The 22,683-nt window shown below is 37.5% G+C and overlaps 1 protein-coding gene across 1 annotated transcript in view; it reads right to left on the bottom strand.

Annotated features, from left to right (window-relative positions):
* MAOB (monoamine oxidase B) overlaps positions 1-22,683 on the bottom strand; it is a 138,580-nt gene that overhangs the window by 39,492 nt on the left and 76,405 nt on the right. Inside the window, exons 4-5 of the mRNA XM_036270823.1 lie at positions 4,144-4,248; positions 3,339-3,430 (exon numbers count right to left, since the gene is read on the bottom strand). Coding sequence (XP_036126716.1) covers positions 3,339-3,430; positions 4,144-4,248 — 197 coding nt within the window. The remainder of the gene's footprint in view (positions 1-3,338; positions 3,431-4,143; positions 4,249-22,683) is intronic.

Here is a 22,683-nt window from a genome sequence, read left to right as displayed (position 1 = left end):
GGTGCTCTCCAAATCCCGGGTGTCCCCACAGAGTTTTAGGCGAGTCGGTCCTTCCTCTGCCATAGCTCCCAGGTGAGTGGCTGTGGCTATTTTAGAGCTCTGTTCTAGCTCTCTGCAATGTGGAGCTGGCTTGGTTTTTATTCCCCAAGGGCACTGCTCACAGCTAAGACTGCTGCTGTTAGTGAGCTCCCCGCCCACCACCGTCTCATGCCTCTACAGATCTTACCAATGTCCCTGGTTATATGGTCCTGTCCTGCTTCTTTTTTTCTGAGAATTTGTCTTTATTTTCGTTGTAATTCCCATTGGTCCTGGGCAATTGTCTGTGTAGCTTCTATCCATTCCGCCTCCATTTTTCACATCCTATATGCCTATCTTGGGTACAGGTGTGTCACACAGGCCTCTCTGGTACCCCAGCACCCTGCAGGTCCTGCGGGTAACTGGATCGCACAGTCCTTTCGGGGATCCGGATCTATGCCTATGTTATGGGCTGCTGGGTCACACAGGCCTCTCTGGTGCGTCACCACCCCACAGGTCCCGTGGGTAACTAGATGGCACAGTCCCTGGTGGGTCACGCAGTCCTCTCTAGTGCTTCAGTCACCCACAGGACCCATGGGTAATTGGATGGCACAGTCCCTGCTAGATCACAAAGGCCTCTCTGGTGCTTCAGTACCCCGCAGGTTCTGGGGGTAACTAGATTGCACAGTCCCTGCTGGGTCACACAGGCCTCTCTAGTGCCCTCGCACCCTTCATGTCCCATGGGCGGGCAGCTGGATCACGCATGTCTCTCTTGGGCTCCGTTTTCCCACTGCTCTTGTGTGGTACTGAACTGCACAGGCCTCTGTGGAACCCCAAGTCCCGCTGCTGGCAGCTGGGGAGTGTTTCTGCCCTGTTGGGCTCAACTCCTGCTCAGCTTTTGTTGCAGATTTTGGGGATGGGTCTCAGCTGCTGGTCTTTGCTTCTCTTGCCTGGGGATGGATGTCTGCTCCCCAGCCTCTGTTGTTGGGGGTATATCTCGACTCTGATCCGACTGCTACTCTGGGGGATGGTGCTGGGCTCCCTGCTGTCTGCAACTTCCACGACAAGCACCTCGAGAGCTCCACTGCTATGCACTAGTCCGTGTTGACACAGAGTGTCCACTGGTCTGACGGTGCCAGTTGCGCTAGTAGGATTAGGTTGCTGGGTCCTAGCTGCTCCCACTGCCTCCTCCCAGGGAAGACCCAGGATCTTTCAAAATGGTGGGACCTCCCTGAGGCACAGGGAGAAGCACCCTGAAGGGCTGCTTACCATGGTAGCTGGCTGCTCCTGTCCACAGCACAGGAACCTTCTGCTCAGAGTCTCTGCAGTGCAGGAGTTTGGTCTTCCACCTTTGTGTCTGCTCCCACTCTCACACACTTGCTCACTCTCTCACACACTCACCCTCCCTGCTGCCTCCATCTTTTTTCTATTTTGAGAATTTAATATTAAGAATTTAAAAATATATTCTGCAATTTTATTACAATCAAAATTTTATATTAAAAATTACATTGTCAAAAAAGTTTTAAACAACATTAGATAAGTGTTTAAGAGAATATGATTAATAATAGGCATTGACTTCATAACAAAAAGATTTTATTATTCCGGAATTGGTTGCTTTCAAAAGTTAAAGACATAGGAGAAGCATAAATATGTTTATCACAGATAATTATATATTAATACTAATAATTAAAGACTAGAAGTAACTAAAATGACCAATAGGATAATAATGGATAAATACATGATGGTATTCATTATCCATGGAATACTATGCAATCATGAAACATAATATTTGATTAAGCATTTTTAAAGATGTGGATGTTAGTATTGATATTAGGTGTTAAAAAATATTTTGAGCCCAGCCAGTGTAGCTCAGTGGATTGAGCATTGTCCCATAGACTGAGAGGTCCCAGTTCAATTCCCGGTCAGGGCACATGCCCAGGTTGTGGGGTCTATTCCCAGTAGGCAGACCCCAGGAGGCAACCGATCAATGTTTCTCTCTCACATCAATGTTTCTTTCTCTCTCCCTTCTTCTCTCTCTAAAAAAGCAATTAAAAACATATGTAAAGGAGAAATAAAGATTAAAAAATCATTTTGTTGGATATCTATTGCTTTTCAGTGTATATACAGTTTCCTTTATGGAAATGAGAACGCATATCATACTGTACATACTCAATTACAGCCTACTTTTATATGTGTTTAATATTATGATTTATTCAAGCCATTACATTGTATTCTACAATATGACTTTAAAACATTGTAGAGTATTACATTTTTAGATGGCCATAATTAATTTAAGCAATTTTATGTTATTAGAAATTTACATTTTCTCTTTTAAAAATAGTGATTTTAATCTCTCTTTCTCTCCCTTCCTCCCTTCTGGTATGCCTTTCTTCTTATATTCTTTTCTCTTTTCTTCTTTAAGCTAAATTCCCAGAAGTTAAATTTATATATAAAGAAGTATATAAATTTTTGTCTTTGATTATTGTCATATCTTAGATTCATATATTCCTAAAAATTTATTTTTAGTTGTCAGTATTCAGGCTTCCCTCCCCAAAGCCTAGAGAAAGAAGACATCAATCCCAGAGCCAAACACATTTCCAACTCATGTTGTTTAGTATGGGAGGACAGTTTCCTTGAACTTAGCTTTCATTTTACTTACTTGGTTTACCACAAATTCTCTATGTTCATGGACTTACAACCCTTTCCATTTTCCTTATTGTTCAAGAGCGGTGAGTCCTCTTCATTTTGTCTATCTATATGGACTCCACAATTCATACATAATTCCCAGCTTTGCCAACCAGAATTTAATGCTTAGCTCATGAATACTTGCTTTCAACACTACATACTTTTCATTTAATGACAGCAGTTGATCCAGTCATACATGTTTCCTCTACAATTGTAAGTTATCCAGAGAACATGTCTAGAAGTTTCTTTCAAATCCTTGAATAGTTGCACCCATAAGGAGTTTCAAACCCATATGCCAACACACCACCTCTACACTTGACCACCAGTGAGAAGCATAAAAGTATTCCTACCTCAATGACTTGATAAATCTTTAAGCTAATGGTCTTTAAGCATTCTAAGTAAAGGAGGTGCCGCATTCTAGTCTGTCCTGGGGATTTTATGGGATAATACCAGCTTCATGACGCAAAACTCTGACAGCTTTACGACAGAACCCATTTCCAATATTCTTTAGCATTCCACCCTGCCAAATGGCATGCTTTTAGACACAAAATAGCTACTTGTCCTGTTTCTGTTCAGTAGTATGCTAAATAAATCTAAAAGGTAGTCACAATAAATTCCTGTGTCTAATGGAGTCTTACTCAGTCCAGCAGATCTTGTCTAGCAGTTCCTTCATTGTCATGCGGTCCCACTCTTCTGCAAGGGGCGCCTTCCATGGAGCCTCATTGGGAATCTACATTCAGATGAGGATTCAGAGAGGGAAGTATAAATTTCTACTTTAAATAATTATTTCAATAGTATTAAAAACTAAAAGAAGAAAAATATAAATTTTATGAATCCTCCAACAGTGAGTTTTACTACAAAGCCAATGTTGTCTGTGTAGTTTTTCTATTATCTACACCACATGATTCATATTTAATTTATGATAACACTTTCTGCACAGTAAATGAAGGCTATGTTGTATTGGTAAGTTTCCAAATATCAATTACTAAGTTACTTATTTAGGGACGACCTTTATAAATTCAACTCGTTAATAAGGATTAGACAGCTATACAAAATCACATCTAAACTGGAGTTTCAGTACAAGCTCTGTGTATATTTTCTTGTAGGTTACTATTTTGGGTAAGGCAGTGACTCAAAGACCCAGGAGTCATTTTGCTATATTCTGAGGATTTTCTAGATTAGAAACATCATCCCTGTAAGGGCGAATTATATGTGATTTTCTCCCCCTTCTCAAGTAGTATGCAAACAGCAGTCTGCTGAGTATCTCGTTCTTTTAGAGGTTAGAAACAAGTTCATTTATTCATTTCACAAATCTTTCCTGAGAGTTACCATTGCTACACAATGTAGTAGGCCTTGGTGATAACGTTGCATCTTCTTTCTTTTAAGAACTAAACTTATTGTGAAAAATACAAATGTAATCATGGAAGCTTTTAAAAACTTTACCTCTTTTCCCATGTCATCTATTGTTCGCCAAAGGTTGTTATAATCTAGGTAGGCAATTGGATTCCACACAGGTGGTAATGCGCCCCGGAATTTGTATGATTTGCCCTGTGAGATACAAAATATTTTTTAAAGGAAACATTTACTACAATGCAAAAGCAGTTAAATATGCCAAGCAGAATGTCTGCAAGTAAAATCATGTTAGTTATCAGTATGTGATATACACTGAAGTGTTTTAGTTCCTTGTGGCCTTAAAACCCTACTTAACTTTTTAGCAAGGAGATTTCAAACAAAATTCTGTTACCTAAATAAATTTGGTGCCACAGAAAACATAATAAATAGTTTCTTTCTGAAATTAGAAATCTTACCGTTTAAACTTTAAATGCCAGTACAGAAGTAGTGTTATCTAAAGTAATCTCATTTCTCAATAATATTTGCAAATATCTGAGTCAGTATAGTTGTGTGCCCAGAGTTTCAGAAAATTACAACTATAAACATTATACACAGTAAAAAGGGAATGAAAAACCAATCACAGAAATGAAACCATCTGTAGAAATAGTCACAAAACTGGCCTCAGAAAGCTTTGCCAAAGAATCAAATGAACCGTCAAATCAGAAGTTCCCAGAGATCAGGAAGGTCAAAGTAGAGACATCACACCTTTCTCTAGGATGTTTATACTACCTGGTTTCCCCAAACAGGGCAGAGATACCAATGCAGAGATAAAGGGAACAAACACAGTTCCTCAAAGATAAATAATAAGCAAGTCTATAAGTCATCTCTGGGAAGCTTAATTCATAGATGCACAAAATATAGGGATGTGCACAAAAAAACACTGCATCCATTTGAAAACCAGACTCTGAAGTCATCTTTTAACTGAATCACAGTAACTCAAAGTCCACAGTTAACCCAAATCTTACAACTGTCAGTTATTACATCTTCTTTTTTTTTTAACCTCACCTGAGGACATTTTTCCATTTTTTGTTCAGATAGAGTGGGAGGGAGAGAGAGAAACAAAGAGAGAGAAACATCAATGTGAAAGGGACACATCGAGTGGTGGCCACCCACACGACCAACCAGGGCCGGGGATAAACTGCAACCGAGGTACGCGCCCTAAGAGGCAACCAAACCCGGGTCTCTCTGGACCGCAGGCTGATGCTCTAACCATTGAGCCAAACCAGCCAGGGCTCAACTGTCAGTTATTCACTAAAGACTCATCTCATACTGATTTTTGTAGACAGAGAAACTGGAGTTGCATAATGAGAAGAAATGTCATGTTTGTCTTTTTTCCTTGAAGGTTTATTTCTTTATTCATATTTAAGTTTTATTTTCAATTACAGTTGACATACATTATAATATTAGTTTCAGGGGTACAAACATTTATATACCTTACAAAGTGATCACCCTGATAAGTTTGATACCCATCTGGCACAATATCATTGACTATATTCCTTATGCTGTATTTTACCACTCCATTACTACTTTTATAACTGGCTATTTGTACATCTTAATAATGTTCATTCTTGTATTAATTCTGTGGTCATGTTGGTCTTCTCTCTCCAACAAGGACATACATTCTTAGGGAAGAGTTACTATACAGGCTTACTTTTTTCCCCCCTTGTATTAGGGTTTTCCAGAAAAACAGAACCAATAGTATAGGTGTGTGTATGTGCGGATGGGACAAAGGAGATTAATTATAAGGAATTGCTTCAGGTCATTGTGGAGACTTGGCAAGTCCAAAATTTGTAGTGTTGGATGGCAAGCTGGGGACCCAGAGAAGAGTTGCCATTTAAGTCCAGAGGCAGTTTGCTGCCAATTCTCTTGGATATGGCCCACTCACATTATGGAGGTAATCTGCTTTATTCAAAATCTACTGATTTAAATGTTAATCTCACCTAACAAATACCTTCACAGAACCCAAGTGCCCATCAATAAATGAGTGGATATAAAAGCTGTGTTACATATATGCCATAACATATTACTCGGCCATAAAAGAGAATAAAATCTTAGCATTTTTTGACAGCATAGATGGACCTAGAGGGTATTGTGCTGAGTGAAAAAAGGCAGACAGAGAAAGACAAATACCATATGATTTCGCTTACATGTGGAATAGAAAGAACAATATAAACAGACAAACAAAACAGGAACACATAAATACAGAGAACAGACTGAGGGTTGCCAGAGGGGAAGGGGTTGGGGCATTAGGTGAAAAAGGTGGAGGGATTTAGAAGTACAGATTGGTTGTTACAGAATAGTCACAGGAATGTAAAGTACAGCATAGGAAATATAGTCAATAATATTGTAATAAATATGCGTGGTGCCAGGTGGGCACTGAAAATATCAAGGGAACACTTTGTACAATATATGATTGTTTAACCACTATGTTATATACCTGAAACTAATGCAAAATAATATTGAATATATATATATATATATATATGTATGTGTGTGTGTGTGTGTATATATTTGATTCAATAAAAAATATATTTATAAAAACCTTCACAGGAACATCTAGAATTGTGTTTGAAGAAATATCTAAGTATTGTGGCCTGCCAAGTTGACATAAAATTAACCATTACACTTTTTGATCAACTTCATTGAGGTGTAATTTACATACAATCAAACCATTTTAAATGCACCATTTGGGAAATTTTGACTCATGTATGCACCTTTGTAATCATCACCACAGTCAAGACATAACATATTCCCATCATCCCAGAAATTTCTTTCTTGTCTTTTTCCAGTCTATCCCTGCCCAATTTCTGGCTGCAGGCAACCACTGAGCAGTTTTATGTCACTATACATTGGTTTTGCTTGTTCTAGATTTTAAAAAAAAAAATGATATCATACAATTATTATTCCACATTTATCTGTCTTTTTTTGCTTGGCATAATGTTCTTGAGCTTTGTCCATATTGCAGTTAGTTTCCTTTTGTTGCTGAGTAGTATGCCATTGTAGGGGTATACTATGGTCTCTATATCCATTCCCCTGTTCATGACTATTTTCAGTTTTGATCTGCTGTAAATACGATGCTATGAACATTCTCATACAGGCCTTTTTTGTGTACATGTTTCCCTTTCTCTTGTGTAAATGCCTAGGAGTGGAATGGCTGAGCTGTATGGTGGGTATATATTTAATATTTTAAGTTTAACTCTTTTCCAAAGTGGTTGTATCACTTCACATTTTCATCAACGATGAATGAGAGTTCTACTTGCTCTACATCCTAACCAACACTGTGGACTTGTATTTTGTTTTATGCTTTAAATACATTTTTTATTTTAGAATAATATTAGATTTACAGAGATGTTACAGATATAGCACAAAAAATGTCCATATAGTGTTCACTAATGTTAGCATCGTACATTTATCAAAACCAGGAGACTAACACTGGTACATCACTACTTATCAAATTTTAGACTTCATTCAGACTTTACAAGTTGGTTAACAAATATACTTTTTCTGTTCCAAGATCCCATGTAAGGTATCACATTACTTTAGTCATCAAGTTTCCTTGGTCTCCTTGGGTCTGTGACAGTTTCTCAGTCTTCCCTTGTTTTTCATGACCTGGACAGTTTTGAAGAATATGTTTCAGGTATGTTATAGAATTCCTCAATTTGTATCTGTGTGAAGTTTGTTTTTTGTCCATTTTTAGACAGGGTTTGGGGGAAGAACACAGCAGGAGTGAAGTGTCTTTCTCATCATATCATGATATCCACCTGCTTATTACTGGTAATGCTAACTAGATTTCTTGGTTAAAGTGGTACCTGACAGGTTTCTCCACTATCAAGTTACTATTTTTCCCTTTTCATGTTTGGTTCTTTGAAGAGAGTCACTACATTCAGTCCATCCTCAAGACGAGATGGTGGGAAGTTAAGTTCTACTTCCTACAGAAAGAGTACCTACATAAATTTAAAAAATTCTTCTCGGCAGACTTGCCTTTTTCCTCCTGTTATTTATTTAGTCTTTTATGTATGTCAGTAAGGACTTACATATATTTACTTTATACTTTGAGTTAAAATCCAATACTACATTATGAATTTTTTTGTTGTTTAAATTGTTCCACCTGTGGTCATTGGGAACTTCTGTGTTCTTTTGACATTCCTCCATCTTTTTGTTTCTTGAACACTTCCTTCATTTCTGGCACTAGAAGGTTCTCCAAGCTCATCTTCTACTGTCTCCTCCCAAGTTCTAGGTTCTGCCATTTCTCCAAGGATCCTTTGTTCCTTTTTATCAAAAGAATAGTATTTAGAAGCAACTTGTGATTGCTGGGTGTATGCTGGATATAAAAACAAAAAAATAAAAAACAGTCTGGCCAGTGTGGCTCAGTGATTGAGCGTCAACCCATGCACCAAGAAGTTGCCAGTTCAAATCCTGACCAGGACACATGCCCAGGTTGTGCATCCGAACCCAGTGGGGGCATGCAGGAAGTGGCCAATCTGTTCTTTCTCATCGATGTTTCTATCTCTCTCTCCCTCTCACTTCCTCTTTCTCTAAAATCAATGAAGGAAACAAGTAAAATAAAAGGTGGGGGGGTGGGAAGAGATAAACCACAGAACTTATATGCATGTATGCATGACCAATGGACATGGACAACTAAGCCGGGGACGGGGCGAGCGTGGAGTGGGGAGGGGGGTGCCAATGGTGTAAAAAAGGTAAAATATCTGTAACAAAATAAATAAATAAATTAAAAAAAAACAAATTAAAAAAAAACAGCTTTATTGAGATATAATTCACATACTATACCATAAAATTTGCATGTTGATTTTTAAAAACCTCTACATATGCCTCCATAAGAGCTCAGCACATAGAACTTACTCAGCAGAAACCTATGGATTGATCCATGGGATCACTCTCCAAAAAAGACATGTAGATCCCAGTTCAGCTCTCTCTTTTAAGCTGATTGACATTGAACAAGTTAGTTGCCTAGTCTTGTTTGGACCTAGATATCAGTCTTTGCAATTCAATGTTTCTTGGCCTTATTATCTTCTTCCAGAAAGTATGCTCAGATTACCATGAACAACTGGATTAGGTGGCCTTCTCAGTGTCTCCATATACTTTTCTCTTGCCACAAACATAACTGCACCAGCTTCATGAATTTACAATTTTGTGTCATTCATTGAATTCTAAGCTGCTATAGCAAGGGCTCTGAAACCGGCTTACCTGAGTCAAGTCATGGCTCTGCCACTCATGAGCTGTGTTAAGTTGCTTAATATATTTGTGCCTCAGTTTACTCATGTGTCAAATGAGATGACAATAACTCTCTCATAGATGTACTGGAAAGATGAAGTGCATTGATCCATGTAAGTTACTTTGGACAGTGGCTGACATGTCTCAATAAATTTTGTATTACTGCAGCTGCTACTGTTGTAATTATAATCTTTGTATGCCTAGAATCTGTTGGCGTAGATTGCTGCTACACAGTAAATTCACAATAAATGTTTGACATCTCATCTATGTGACCTTCAGGTGATATAGAGGAGTTAAAATAACCTCAAACTCATTAGGGGACACTTCAGGGAGGGTGGATACTTGTGGAGAGGTAAGACAGTGCTGAAAGGCAGATATTCCTGCTGGTGGGGAGAAGGCAAAGCCCAGGAGTTATACTTGATGTAAATGTTATACACACACACACATATATATTTTATCTTTATATAAATTTAAGACAACTATGAAGAAACAGTAAGCATTAATAATCCCACCAAGTAGAACTCTATCATGGCTATTGGCATTTCAGCATATTTCTTTCATCTTTTTATATATTTTATACATTCTACGGTTGAGATCTTCTTATACATACTATTATTGTCCTGTTAGTTTTCGGTCAATGTTGTATCCTAAACATTTCTCATGTCATTCATTTAGGCATACTTTTCTTAATATTACATAACATGCACAGACCTGCAGTTCTTACACTGTGGTCCAATGAGCCACTTAGGGTCCCTAAAACACATTCATAGAGTCTATGAGGGTCTGGCCTCTCTTTCTAACCAAATGTGAGGGAAGGTTTTCTTCATATATTGCAACCAAAACATCATTTTGCAACAACTTGAATGCCAATGCAAATATGAGAATCCATGCTGTCTCCTATGAAGCCAGATGTGAAACAGATATGTAAAAATGTAAATCAATGTCACTCACTTGATTTTTTGTTTTAGAAACTTATTTTTCATAAAAAATATTTAACTTGTAATAAGGTTATTGTTATTTTAGTATAATTAATAGATATTGTTAAAAATTCTGTTTCAATTCTTAATATGGCAAATATAGATAGATTCACATGAGGAAAAGCTACCTGAGGTTCTCAATAATTTTTAAGAATGTAAAAGTCTGAGAAGTACTAAAGTAGAACAGCAGAAAAAATGCAGAATGACTTTCAAGAGGACAACAGAACTGATCAAATGGGCTCTGAAACTTGATAGCTGCTCAATATCTGAGATTATACAGGGTAAACAGGATGTACTAACTAAATGAATGTTGCTGATGGTTCTGTGATCATGATGAATGTTCCATCATTTATACACCACTACTTACCCATAAATCCATGCCCCAAATTTTTATTTATTTTTATTTTTTATTTTTTTTATCCTCACCCGAGGACATTTTTTCCACTTTTTGTTCAGATAGAGTGGGAGGGAGAGAGAGAAACATCGACGTGAAAGGGACACGTCGAGTGGTTGCCACCCACACCACCCAACCAGGGCCGGGGACAAACTGCAGCCGAGGCACATGCCCCCAGCGGGAACCGAACCCGGGTCTCTCCGGACCGCAGGCTGATGCTCTAATTGCTGAGCCAAACCAGCCAGGGTGAAATTTTTTATTAATCTCCTTTGGATACACTCCTAGAATCATAATTCCTACCATGAAGATTTATGTTTGACTTTTATTTATTTATTTATTTTATCCTCACCCGAGGACATTTTTCCGAAAGAGTGGGAGGGAGAGAGAGAGAGAGAAACATCGACGTGAAAGGAACACATCGAGAGGCTGCCACCAGCACAACCCAACCAGGGCCGGGGACAAACTGCAACCAAGGTACATGCCCTTAGCGGGAACCGAACCTGGGTCTCTCTGGACCGCAGGCCGACAGTAACGGCTGAGCCAAACCAGCCAGGGCTATGTTTGACTTTTAAAAGCAGACTTGCTGAAAATAGCAACCAACTTGATCACATAGTTTTATTTTGTAGCTTGTGAGTTTAGGTAGGCTCAGTAAAAGCATCTGAAATCTGCCTCTGGGAGAGCAGCTCTCAAAAACAGTCTGGTTTGGTGACATGTACCTCACTAATATCACCTTCAATGCTTCAGATATCCTATTCTTCTCTTGAACCCTTGTTCTCTGGAGACAAGACCCTACACCCTCATTTCTGTCCCATATGGGAAGGCACTCTGCCATCTTATTGCTGATGCTGACTCTGTTTCTTCCAGTAGGAACAGGTGGCCTGGCCCTTCTTAGATCTGCCTCCTTGGCAGTGACCTTTCCTTACCAAGGAGTTTTCCCTCTGCCGTTCATTGGAATCTTAACTTTCTCACTATGGGGAGTTGGAGCAGGCTGTCCAGGCCTCAAAAACTCAATCATTTTTACAGCTATTGGCAAAAACTACACTTGGGCCATGAAGCTTTACTTTTGATCTATATTTCTAGTTTGGAAGAAAAGAAATTTAATCTTCCTCATGGGAGAAGAGAACAAGTAGTGCTGGAAGCCCTACTTAGGCAAATGCCTTTCTTCTTCTGTTCATGTGTTTACATTTCTAAGTACCTGGAGCTGGCATTGACAATGTTTTCTGATTATACAATCACATGGGTGAACCTGGAAGGAGGCAATGTTTTTGGAACCTGCCAGCAGCACTGAAGCACATGAAAGACCTGGAATTGACCATGTAGGGAGAAATGGGAAAGATGGGGGTGGTAGTGGCTGACGAACTAAGCAAAGCCCTGCAGGAACAATAATAAGCAATAACAACCACAGCTAACACTGAGTGTTTAGTCTGTTCAGACCTTGTTCTGTGCACTCTACATATATTTATTCATTAATCTTCACAAAATGTTTTTCAGATGGAGAAACTGAGGCATAGAGAAATTAAATAATTATTTTCCCAAAGTATCATAACTAATAAATGGAAGTAGGATTTAAATCCAGACATTCAAACACTAATGTTCTTGATCATAAAGCTTCCCGGCCTCTTAATTATAATTACATTTATTAAACACCACTTATCAGTGCAAAGCTAAACCACTTTAATGCCCAACTCAAGACTCACTTTCTTCAAGAAGACTTCTGAAATTCATCTCACCTTAGATCAGTGGTCTAAACATAAAGCTAACTTCATTTTAAGTCCATAACTTATTTGCTTATATTAGCCCAAGTTATCTTTAAGTTAGATTTTATACATCTTTATTTTTTTAAAGTATGTTTTATTGATTTTTTTAGAGAGAGAACAAGGGAGAGAGAGAGATAGAAACATAGAGAGAAACATTGCTGCCTCCTGCACAGCCCCTATTGAGGATCAAGCCCGCAATCCAGGCATGTGCCATGACCAGGAATCCAACCAGGACCACTCAGTCCATGGGATGAAGCTCAATCCACTGAGCCACACTAGCCTGGCGCAAGTTATCTTGATACTATTCTCTAGTTAGTCAATGTGGGTATCTCTTCCCTTTCCAGCTACTTCAGGAAAGTAATCATTTTTATCCTCCCATAATGCTTAAGAGTGTCACATATTCAATTGGTATTTGATAAGAGTTGGATAATTGGATGAATGGTGCTATAGACTAAACATTTGTGTTCTCCCAAAATTTATATATTTAAACCTAACCCCCAATGTGATGATATTAGGAAGTGGAGCTTTTGGAAGGTGATTAGATCATGTGGGCTTCCTCATAAATGAGATTAGTGCCCTTATATAAAATACTCTAAAGAGCTTCTGCCACAAGAGAACACAGCAACACCAAATCTACTGGAACCTTCATCTTGGAGTTCTCAGCCTCCAGAACTGTGACAAATCAATGTCTGTGGTTTATAAGCCACCCAGTCTATTATAACAGCCCAGACTGACTAAGGAAAATAGTATTAAAACAAGAAGAGAAATATTTCAGGGCCTAGGACAGAGTCTGACTTAATGCTTTCTAATCACAAACAAAACTAATTTCTTCTGAAAAAAAATAAAATAAGTGTTCAAACTAGAAGTTGAAAATTTTAGCTCTTCCCCCAAAAGACCTAATCAATGTCTTTGTCCCTTTATCCTCATAATGTATTGTAAATCCACCTGCCAAGGGAGATAGGCATGAGTTTCCCAGGGGAGAGTCTCCAAAATTAGCTTCAATAGTTTTCTCAAAAAATAAGAGTGTTTTTAGAAGGATGCAGTGTTTTGTGCCCTTAATCCTCTGCTGCTTATATTAGTGATTTTCAGTTATATAACACGACAAGCCACCAGGACACATCACTGATGCCAAGAGGTTGTTTTCAAAGCACAATCATGCCCACAGCTAAAATCCGTTTTCCTGTGCCAATAGTTTTACTCTTTCAATTTGTAGCTGGCATTGACAATGTTTTCTAATTGTACAAGCACATGGGTGAACCTAGAAGGAGGGTCAGACAACAAAGGCAATGTTTTTGGAACCTGCCAGCAGCACTGAAGCACATGAAAGACCTGGAATTGACCATGTAGGGGGAAATGGGAAAGGTGGGGGTGGTAGTGGCTGACAAACTAAGCAAATCCCTGCAGGAACAATAATAATAAGCAATAACAACCACAGCTAACACTGAGGGTTTATGTGGTTATAGAAGAATAACCACATAAGTGGTTATTTGATTAAATAGCACAGGTACCTAAAATATTCCCCCAAACGACAAATATCTTTATCCATTTGAATCTTTACTAAAAATCAATATACTGGTTTCCAAGGGTTATTGTCACAAAAGAGAGCAAGCCAGGTAGAAGCTATATGCCTTTTAAGACACTTAGAGTTTAAATAATATGAGTTCCACCATATTCTATTGGTTGAGATAGTTACAAAGGACATAGAGATCATGAGAGGAACATAAACTCTCCCTATTGATGGAAGTATGTCAATATTAACTTTTAGAAGAGCATGTGGTATGGTCATATGTTGATGTGACCAAATTTGAAATATACAACCTGCCACAGAACCCTAGAGCCGCCATCATCCTTACTCAAATGGATAAAGATATACAAAATAAGCCAACATACAGAGCAAAGAGAAGGAGAGACATTATTTGAGCCCCTGGATCCAGCTGTACCTGAAGCTAGACACACTTACAGGTTTTCTTTTTTAGTTAGTAAACCAATAAATATTATTTTAAAATTTAAAAAATAAAATATCCCAATAAATAGCAATCTTTTATTTAAGGAAAGCAATGTTACCCAGCATGCACCAGCACTAGCAAAATTCCAGTGTTCTGGCCTTGAATAATGTTTTAGCTTTTACAGGAGAAATCTTGGCTCAAATAAAAGCCTGTACTATAACAATGCTATGGATTATAAGAAGGCTGGAAATTTAAAACAGTGGTTCTTGCCCTCCTTTGGGACAAGGGTCCCTCAGAAAGTGTTGAAAACCATAGGATCTCTACAGTAACGTGCACATATACAAATGATTCTGTACATAAAACCAAGGAGTGTACCTGAAACTTATCTTGGGCCCTTCCCCAAGAGTTCTGGGATTTGAGGTTGACAAAGTTTGATGAAAATATACGAAGCATTGGTGAGATTATGGAACACCAGAACTCTTATCCCCTGCTAAAGGAAAACTTTGCCAGTATTTATTAAAGCTGCATATACACATAGCTTCTTATCCACTTCTAGGTACATGCCCCCCAAAATTTATCTAAACATAAACAAAAGAATGTTAATGTCCATTAACATTAGTATGGACAAGTAAATTGAGTTACATTCCCACAATGGGATATCATACAGCAATGAGAATGATCTAGAACCACCCATATAAAAATCTTATACTATGTTAATCTGAAAATGTTTATAGGACAAAGACTCATAGCAAAGAGTAATGATGCCAAGAGGGTAGCTATGCCTTAATCACATACCTGGAAAATGTTCTTGGTGAGTTCTTTATTTGTGAAGTAAGATCAATGTCCCATGGTGATGAACTTAAACACCACTGAGCCTGTCTTGACAATACTTATCATTGACCACAGGGGGTTTCAGGCTACTGAGGGAAGGGATTTGTGTAAAACAGGTGCTCTTCTGTTACTGTAGGGCAAGGTGCAGTGGGGAAGCACAACTATTCTGAGAAAGGACAGCCCTCTTATTATAAGAGAAGACTCTTGCATCCATCTAGAGGCCAGAGAAAGAGTTATACATCATAGTTATTAAGCATAGTACCTTTAAGGATTATGAGGTCCTTGGAGAATATTATGCTAAGCAAAACAAGCCAAGCAGAGACAGAGAAATATCACATGATCTCACTTATTTGTGGAATATAATGAACTAAACAAACTGATGAACAAAATAGACCCAGAGACATAGAAGTACAGTACAGCCTGACAAACCTCAGAAGGTGGGGGAGATAAACCACAGAACTTATATGCATGTATGCATAACCAATGGACATAGACACAAATGCTGGGGATGGGGTTGGGGGATGGGGAGGAAGGGGTCAATGGGGGAAAAAGGAGAAACATCTGTACCAAAAATAAATTTAAAAAAAATTATGAGGCCCTTTGCATAAAGCAACTACTTAATTCCTGTGCCATGCTTAGTAACAATAACCTTTTGGTAAGCACTTGTCGAGTACATGGTAGTTCTCATATATAATTCTTAATTCTCACAAATTTTTGGGGATAGGTATTGTTATTAAACCCTATCTTGTAATCACAGCTTTATTTAGATATAATTCACACACCATAAAAGCTATCCATTTTTATTGCAGCAAAATAGACAAAACATACAATTACCATTAACCATCTTTACATGTACAATTCAGTGCCATTAAGTACATTCACAATGTCGTGAAATCATCATTGCTATCCATTTCTAGAACTTTGCATCATTGTAAATAAAAACTTAATATCCATTAAACTCTAACAATTTTTATCTCTCTCCTATGAACTCACAATAACCTTTATTCTACTTTCTCTCTCTATAAATTTGCCTATTCTAGTACCTTATATAAGTGGATTTTGTGTCTTATTTATTACACTTAGCATGTTTTCCAGGTTCATCTATGTTATATATAGCATGTATAAGCATTTCATTTTTTAATGCTGAATAAGATTTCATTGTATGGATATACCACATTTTATTTATCTATCCATCTATTGGTGGACATTTGAGTTGTTTTCACTTTTTGGCTATTACAATAATGCTGCATGAACATTTTGTATTAATTTATTTTACAGATGAGGAGAATGACTCTTAGGATAAACAACTATCGCAGAATCACACTACTAATGAGAGGGTTTCAAATTCAGTCATGCTCAAAGTCAAACTAATTTCCCAGCTTATGCCACCTCCCATGCATTAGGAGATCCAAGATCTGAATTGTCACTGGTGCAAAGGCAACAGTAGGCACCAACATGGTCCACCTCATAGCTATTCTCTTATATCTGCTTAAATATAATTGTGATTTCAAAAGCCCTAGACATAAAAAAAAATTAAAATATAATTATCAAATTGGACCTAACACTGTGTTTAGCTAAACAATGAAGAGAATCAAAATTGTCTTACTGGTAGGCTTGGATAGGCCCAGGGAATAAATCTAGGTATCACACTTTTAAATGGTACTAACACTTGGACAATTTCCTCTTTCATTCAGTAAAAATGCATTAATCACATGGTATTAGACAGGCACTCAGGTTCAAGGAGCTTTAAAGTCCAGTTGGAGAGGCAGCTCCACAAAATAAGAGAATTATAGAATCATAATTAAAACAATGGCACATGGCTGGTTTTGTGACATTACCTAGCTACATGGCTGTGTATTCCAAAGCTGCTTAGTGGAATCCTCAGTCTTTGGGTATAGGGAGCTATTTCATGGAGAGCACAGTCAGCAAGATTCATGACTGCATCTATCTTATCCCAGACATCCCCATGCTTCTCCATTCAGAGCCTTTCTGTTAGCCTTGTGGCAAGGTCTACAGAAGCCCCAATAAGTAAAGTTTGGCCTAAAACCACTAAAGAGAAAAGTGGACTACCTAAGCAATCAATGTAGGGGATGCTGTGATAAGCTTGTCCATATTCTCATCAAGAAATAAAGGACTTATTTCTTCAGCTGCTACAAGTGTTCTTGGAAGGCAGCCCTTGGTTCTTAGCCCCCTTTAGGGATTACCCTAGTTGCAGAAAAACCACTTTGCCTAAGGTTAGGCCACCTTCTCTGTGCAGCCCACTTCCAATGACTGACTGATGTGAAGGGTCATCTGATGTTCAGAATTCCAGGGTTGTCTGAGGTTTCCATTAAATTAAACCACATTTTGACTACTTCCCCTGCTGGCTCCTGCCTCTTTTCCTGCCTGTCCACAACTGTTCATCCCCAAAGTGCCCTCTAATAACCCTCCTATATGCTAATTTCTGTCTCAGAGTCAGCTTCCTTGTGAACAACACCACAACATCCATTCATTGGAACGGGTACAACAGACTGTAGCGACGTCAAAAGAATCTCAACCCCAGGGCTTTGGGGTGGCCCAAACCTCGTGAAAATCTTGTAGACCTATAGACTCAGGTATAATGGGACTTCACATGAGAACAGAAGTGTTTTCTTTTGGGAGGATTAGTAGGGAATTCCCAATCTTTTTATCTGTGATCTTCACCAATGACTTGTTAGTGAAAATGAAAAAAAAAAAAAATACAGCAATAACTGTATTGTTACAAACATACTCAAACTGAAAGGAGAAAATTAAGAGGAGAAAGTCTATAATCCAGAGCAAAGCCTAGAAGGCAAAGCTCACTTTTACATTACTGATGATAATTTAAAAATCCCATTAATGTTCATATAAAAGTTTGTTCCAGGAGCAAGAGTGAATTTGCCATCTTAAAAAAAAAAAAAAAAAAAATGTCTCTAAGGATCATTAAAAAAAAAAAATTTCTCATATGTTTTGGGTTATTTAAAAAAGGATCTTAGAGTTAAAATCCACAAGACCTCCAAATTCCAACAAATTTTAAATTAGTCTAACTATTGAAATCTTCTCTTCCATGCATTTTAACATGCTCTGCCAGCTGCATTAGCTTACATGCAATCTTAAATTACAAAAAAAAGAACACTTTAATCACACTAAAGGACTTCATAAAACCCTCCATAAATAATTTACACAAAAGACAGTTTTCCTAGCTCTAATATTCCAGTTTAATTAATATAACCAATGTGGTTTTTCATAGACAGTAAGAAAGTTCAGTAAGATAAAGTTCTTGTTAAAATAGCCAGCATTAAAGAGCTGTAAAAGTGCATTCTTGTAGCCCTGGCTGGTTTGGCTCAGCGGTTAGAGCGTCAGCCTGCAGTCCAGAGAGACCCGGGTTTGGTTCCCGCTAAGGGCACGTACCTCGGTTGCAGTTTGTCCCCGGCCCTGGTTGGGTCATGCGGGTGGCAACCACTCGATGTGTCCCTTTCACATCGATGTTTCTCTCTCTCTCTCTCCCTCTCTCTCCCTCCCACTCTCTCTCTATATATAAAAAAGTGCATTCTTGTATATTATGTTATGGTTGGAAATTTTTACTATAGAAATACAATGTTATGAAAATATAGAATTGGTCTTTGCCCCAGTTCCTGGCACAAGAGTTTCAAAATGTTTGAAATTTCCAGAATGATAGGGGTGAGGAGAGTGTCTTTTATTATTTATAAAAATACCTCTTTCAACCCTACCTGAGTTTATGTTAATTAGGTGGCTTTTTGTGGGCCGCTAGATAGCTTCAGGATTGCCAGAGGAACCAACCATGTGATTAGAAGCTTGGCACTTTTAAACTACCCCTGGATCTACAGGGAATGGTGTGAGGGCTAAAGATAGATTTAATCACCAATGGGGAATGATTTTTATCAATTATGCCTACACAATTAAACCTTCATAAAAAACTCTAAACAGGAGAGTTCAGAGAGCTTCCAGGTTTGTGAATAAGAACACATTCACGTGGCTGAAGGGTGGTTCAAATAGTAAATGTGTAAATACTGACTAACATTATCATTACTGTCCCTATACCATTCTTTCCACAAAAGACATTGCCAACCATCATTTAGAGGTTGAGAACATTGGCTCAAGACATAGACTAATTGTATGACCTTATGTAAATTACTTTACATCTCTGACACTTTCATCATCTGTTAAACATGGGGAAAGGAACAGGGCTGAGACAAGTATTAAATAAGATAGTATATATAAAATGCTTATAAGGATGTTGTTATTATTTCAATAAATACCACAATGCCCTTTTATAAACACATCTTGAGCCTCTCATAAAAAGAGGCTCTCTGGGCCCTTTAGAGAGGCCACTGTATGATCCCACAAATTATTTTCAGCAGAAGGTGCAAAGCTTTGTGTTTTACAGCATCACTCAGCACGGTGGGATTTACCACCATAAAAATTAATCTCCAACTGCTCACCCAAGAACCCCCTTGTCAAGGAAGGTGCCCATACAGTCACCTCCTTTATCAAGCCCTCTCTGAACCTCCAGACCTAGACCCTGAAATCCAGTCTCAGAGAGCAGCTAAACTAATCCCAAACAACTGCATCATTTCCTAGCCCAACTATATCCTATCTGGGGTCACAGGTGCAGGACAACAGGTGCAACCCTAGTCGTTCAAAGATATTGTCCAAATGCTTTTGATGTCCCTAAACTATATAGAGTAATGAGAAGATGAAAAACAAAAACAAAAACAAAAACTTTGTAACCTGGGTACAGATACAGTATATATAAAAGCGCAGTTGAAAAGAGAATTTAGGACTCCTAAAATAATAAAATAATAACTTTTTTATTTCATGCAAATAGAAATAATAATTTTAAAAACCTGGAGTGGCAATATTCATATCTGAAAAAAATAGACTTCAAAACAAAAACCTTAACAAGAGACCAGGAATGACACTACATAATACTAAAAGGATAGTTCCAACAAGACAATATAACCCTGGTAAACATATATGTACCCAATAGAGAAGCACCTAAATACATATAAATGTGTGTGTGTGTGTGTGTGTGTGTGTGTGTGTGTGTGTGTGTGTATAACCTCTTGAAAGACTTTAAGGGAGAGATCAACAGCAATATAGTTATAGTAGGGGATTTTAAAAACCCCACTGACACTATTGGGTAGACCCTCCAGACCAGAAAAAAATCAATAAGGAAACAGCAGCCTAAAATGACAAACTAGATGAGAAGTATTTAATTAATATTTACAGAACATTAAACCCCAAAGCAGCAGAATACACATTCTTCTCAACTATACATGGACCATTTTCAATAAAAGGACATAAAATAAATCTCTACAAGTTCAAAAAGATTAAAATCATATCGACACCTCTCAGATCACAATGGCATAAAATTTGAAATCAACTACATTAAAAGAAACTCAAAAACATTAATTCAAACACATGGAGATTAAATACCTTGTTATTAAGCAATGAACAGATTACCAATGAGATCAAGGCATAAATAAAAAAATTCCTGAAAACAAAAGAAAATGAACACACAAAAACCCAAAGTCTATGGGACACAATCAAAGCAGTTCAGAGAGGGTAGTGCATAGCATTGTAGGCCTGCCTTAAGAAACAAGACAAAGCTCAAATAAAAAATCTAACCCTACAATTAAAAGAGTTAGAAAGAGAAAAACAAGAAAAGCCCCGAGTAAGTAGAAGAAAATAATAAAGATCGGAGCAGAAATAAATTACATAGAGACTAAAAAAATACACAAGATCAATAAAACCAAGAGCTGATTCTTCAAAAAGATAATCAAGACTGATGAAACTTTAGCCAAACTTATCAAGAAACAAAGAGAGAGGACCAAATAAATAAAATCAGAAATAAAAGAGGTGATGTAACAACTGACACAACAAAAATATAAAGGATTATAAGTATATATTTTGAACATCTACATGTCAACAAACTGGACAACCTAGATAAAGTGCAAAATATTTTAGAAACATACAATCTTCCAAAACTCAATCAGGAAGAATCAGAAAACCTGGATAGACAGATAACAACTAATGAAATTGAAGCAGTAATCAAAAAACACCCAGCAAACAAAAGCCCTGGACAAGATGGCTTCACAGGTGAGATTTACCAAACATTCAAAGAACAATTAACACCAATCATCCTCAACCTATTCCCAAAAATTCAAAAAGAGGAGATATTTTCAAGCTCTTTTTATAAGGCCAGCATTATCCTAATTCCAAAATCAGATAAAAACACACCAAGGAAAAAAAATTACCAGTCAATATCCTTAATAAGCACAGCTGATAACATTGTCAACAAAATATTAGCAAATAGGATCCAGGAATGTATTAAAAAGATCATACATCATGGCCAAGTGGGATTAATTCCAGGGATGCAAGGCTGGTCTAATATTCACAAATCAATAAACATGATGCAGCACATAAACATAATGAAGGATAAAAATCATGTGATCATATCAATAGATGCAGGAAAAACATTAGATAAAATCCAGTACCCATTTACAATAAAAAGTCTCAGCAAAGTGAGAAAAGAGGGATCATACCTCAATGTAATAAAGGCCATATATGACAGATTTACACCCAATATCATACTCAATGGGCAAAAAGTAAAACACCTCCCTTAAGATCAAGGACAAAACAGGGTTGTCTGCTTTCACCACTCTTATTCAACATAGTACTGGAAGTCTAGATCACCATGATCAAACAAGAAGAAGAAATTAAAGGCATCCAAGTTTGAAAGGAGGAAGAAAAACTGTCATTATACACAAATGATACAATATTGTACAAAAAAACCTGCCAGATTTAACAAATAAATTTGTCAAAGAGGCAGGATACACAATTAACACCTGGAAATCAATGGCATTTATATACACCAAAAATGAACACTCAGAAAGGGAAACTAAAAAAGTAATCCCATTTACCATTGCAACCACAACAAAAAGCTACCTGAAAATAAATTTAACCAAGGAAATAAAAGACCTGTACTTGAAAAATCACAGGACATTGAAAAGAAAAATAGAGGAAGATACAAACAAGTGGAAGCATATACCATGTTCATGAATTGGAATAATTAACATCATTAAAATGTCCATACTACCCAAAGCAATCTACAAATTCATTGCAATCTTTGTTGAAAACCAACAGCATATTTCGCAGATCCAGAACAAGTACTCCAAAAACTTGTATGGAACCAAAAAAGACAATGAATAGCCACAGCAATCTTGAGAAAGAAGAACAAAGTGAGAGATGTCAAATTACCAGATATCAAACTATACTACAAAGCCATTATAATCAAAACAGACTGGTACTGGCACTTGAACAGGCATATAAAATAAAGGAACTGAACAGAGACCCCAGAAATCAACCCACGCCAATATGTTCAATTAATATTTGACAAAGGAGTTAAGAGCATGCAAAGGAGTAAAGATAGT

Source organism: Molossus molossus, unplaced genomic scaffold, assembly GCF_014108415.1.
Source record: "Molossus molossus isolate mMolMol1 unplaced genomic scaffold, mMolMol1.p scaffold_m16_p_2, whole genome shotgun sequence".
NCBI classification, from domain to species: domain Eukaryota; kingdom Metazoa; phylum Chordata; class Mammalia; order Chiroptera; family Molossidae; genus Molossus; species Molossus molossus.
This window is presented reverse-complemented; position numbering and strand designations above follow the sequence as displayed.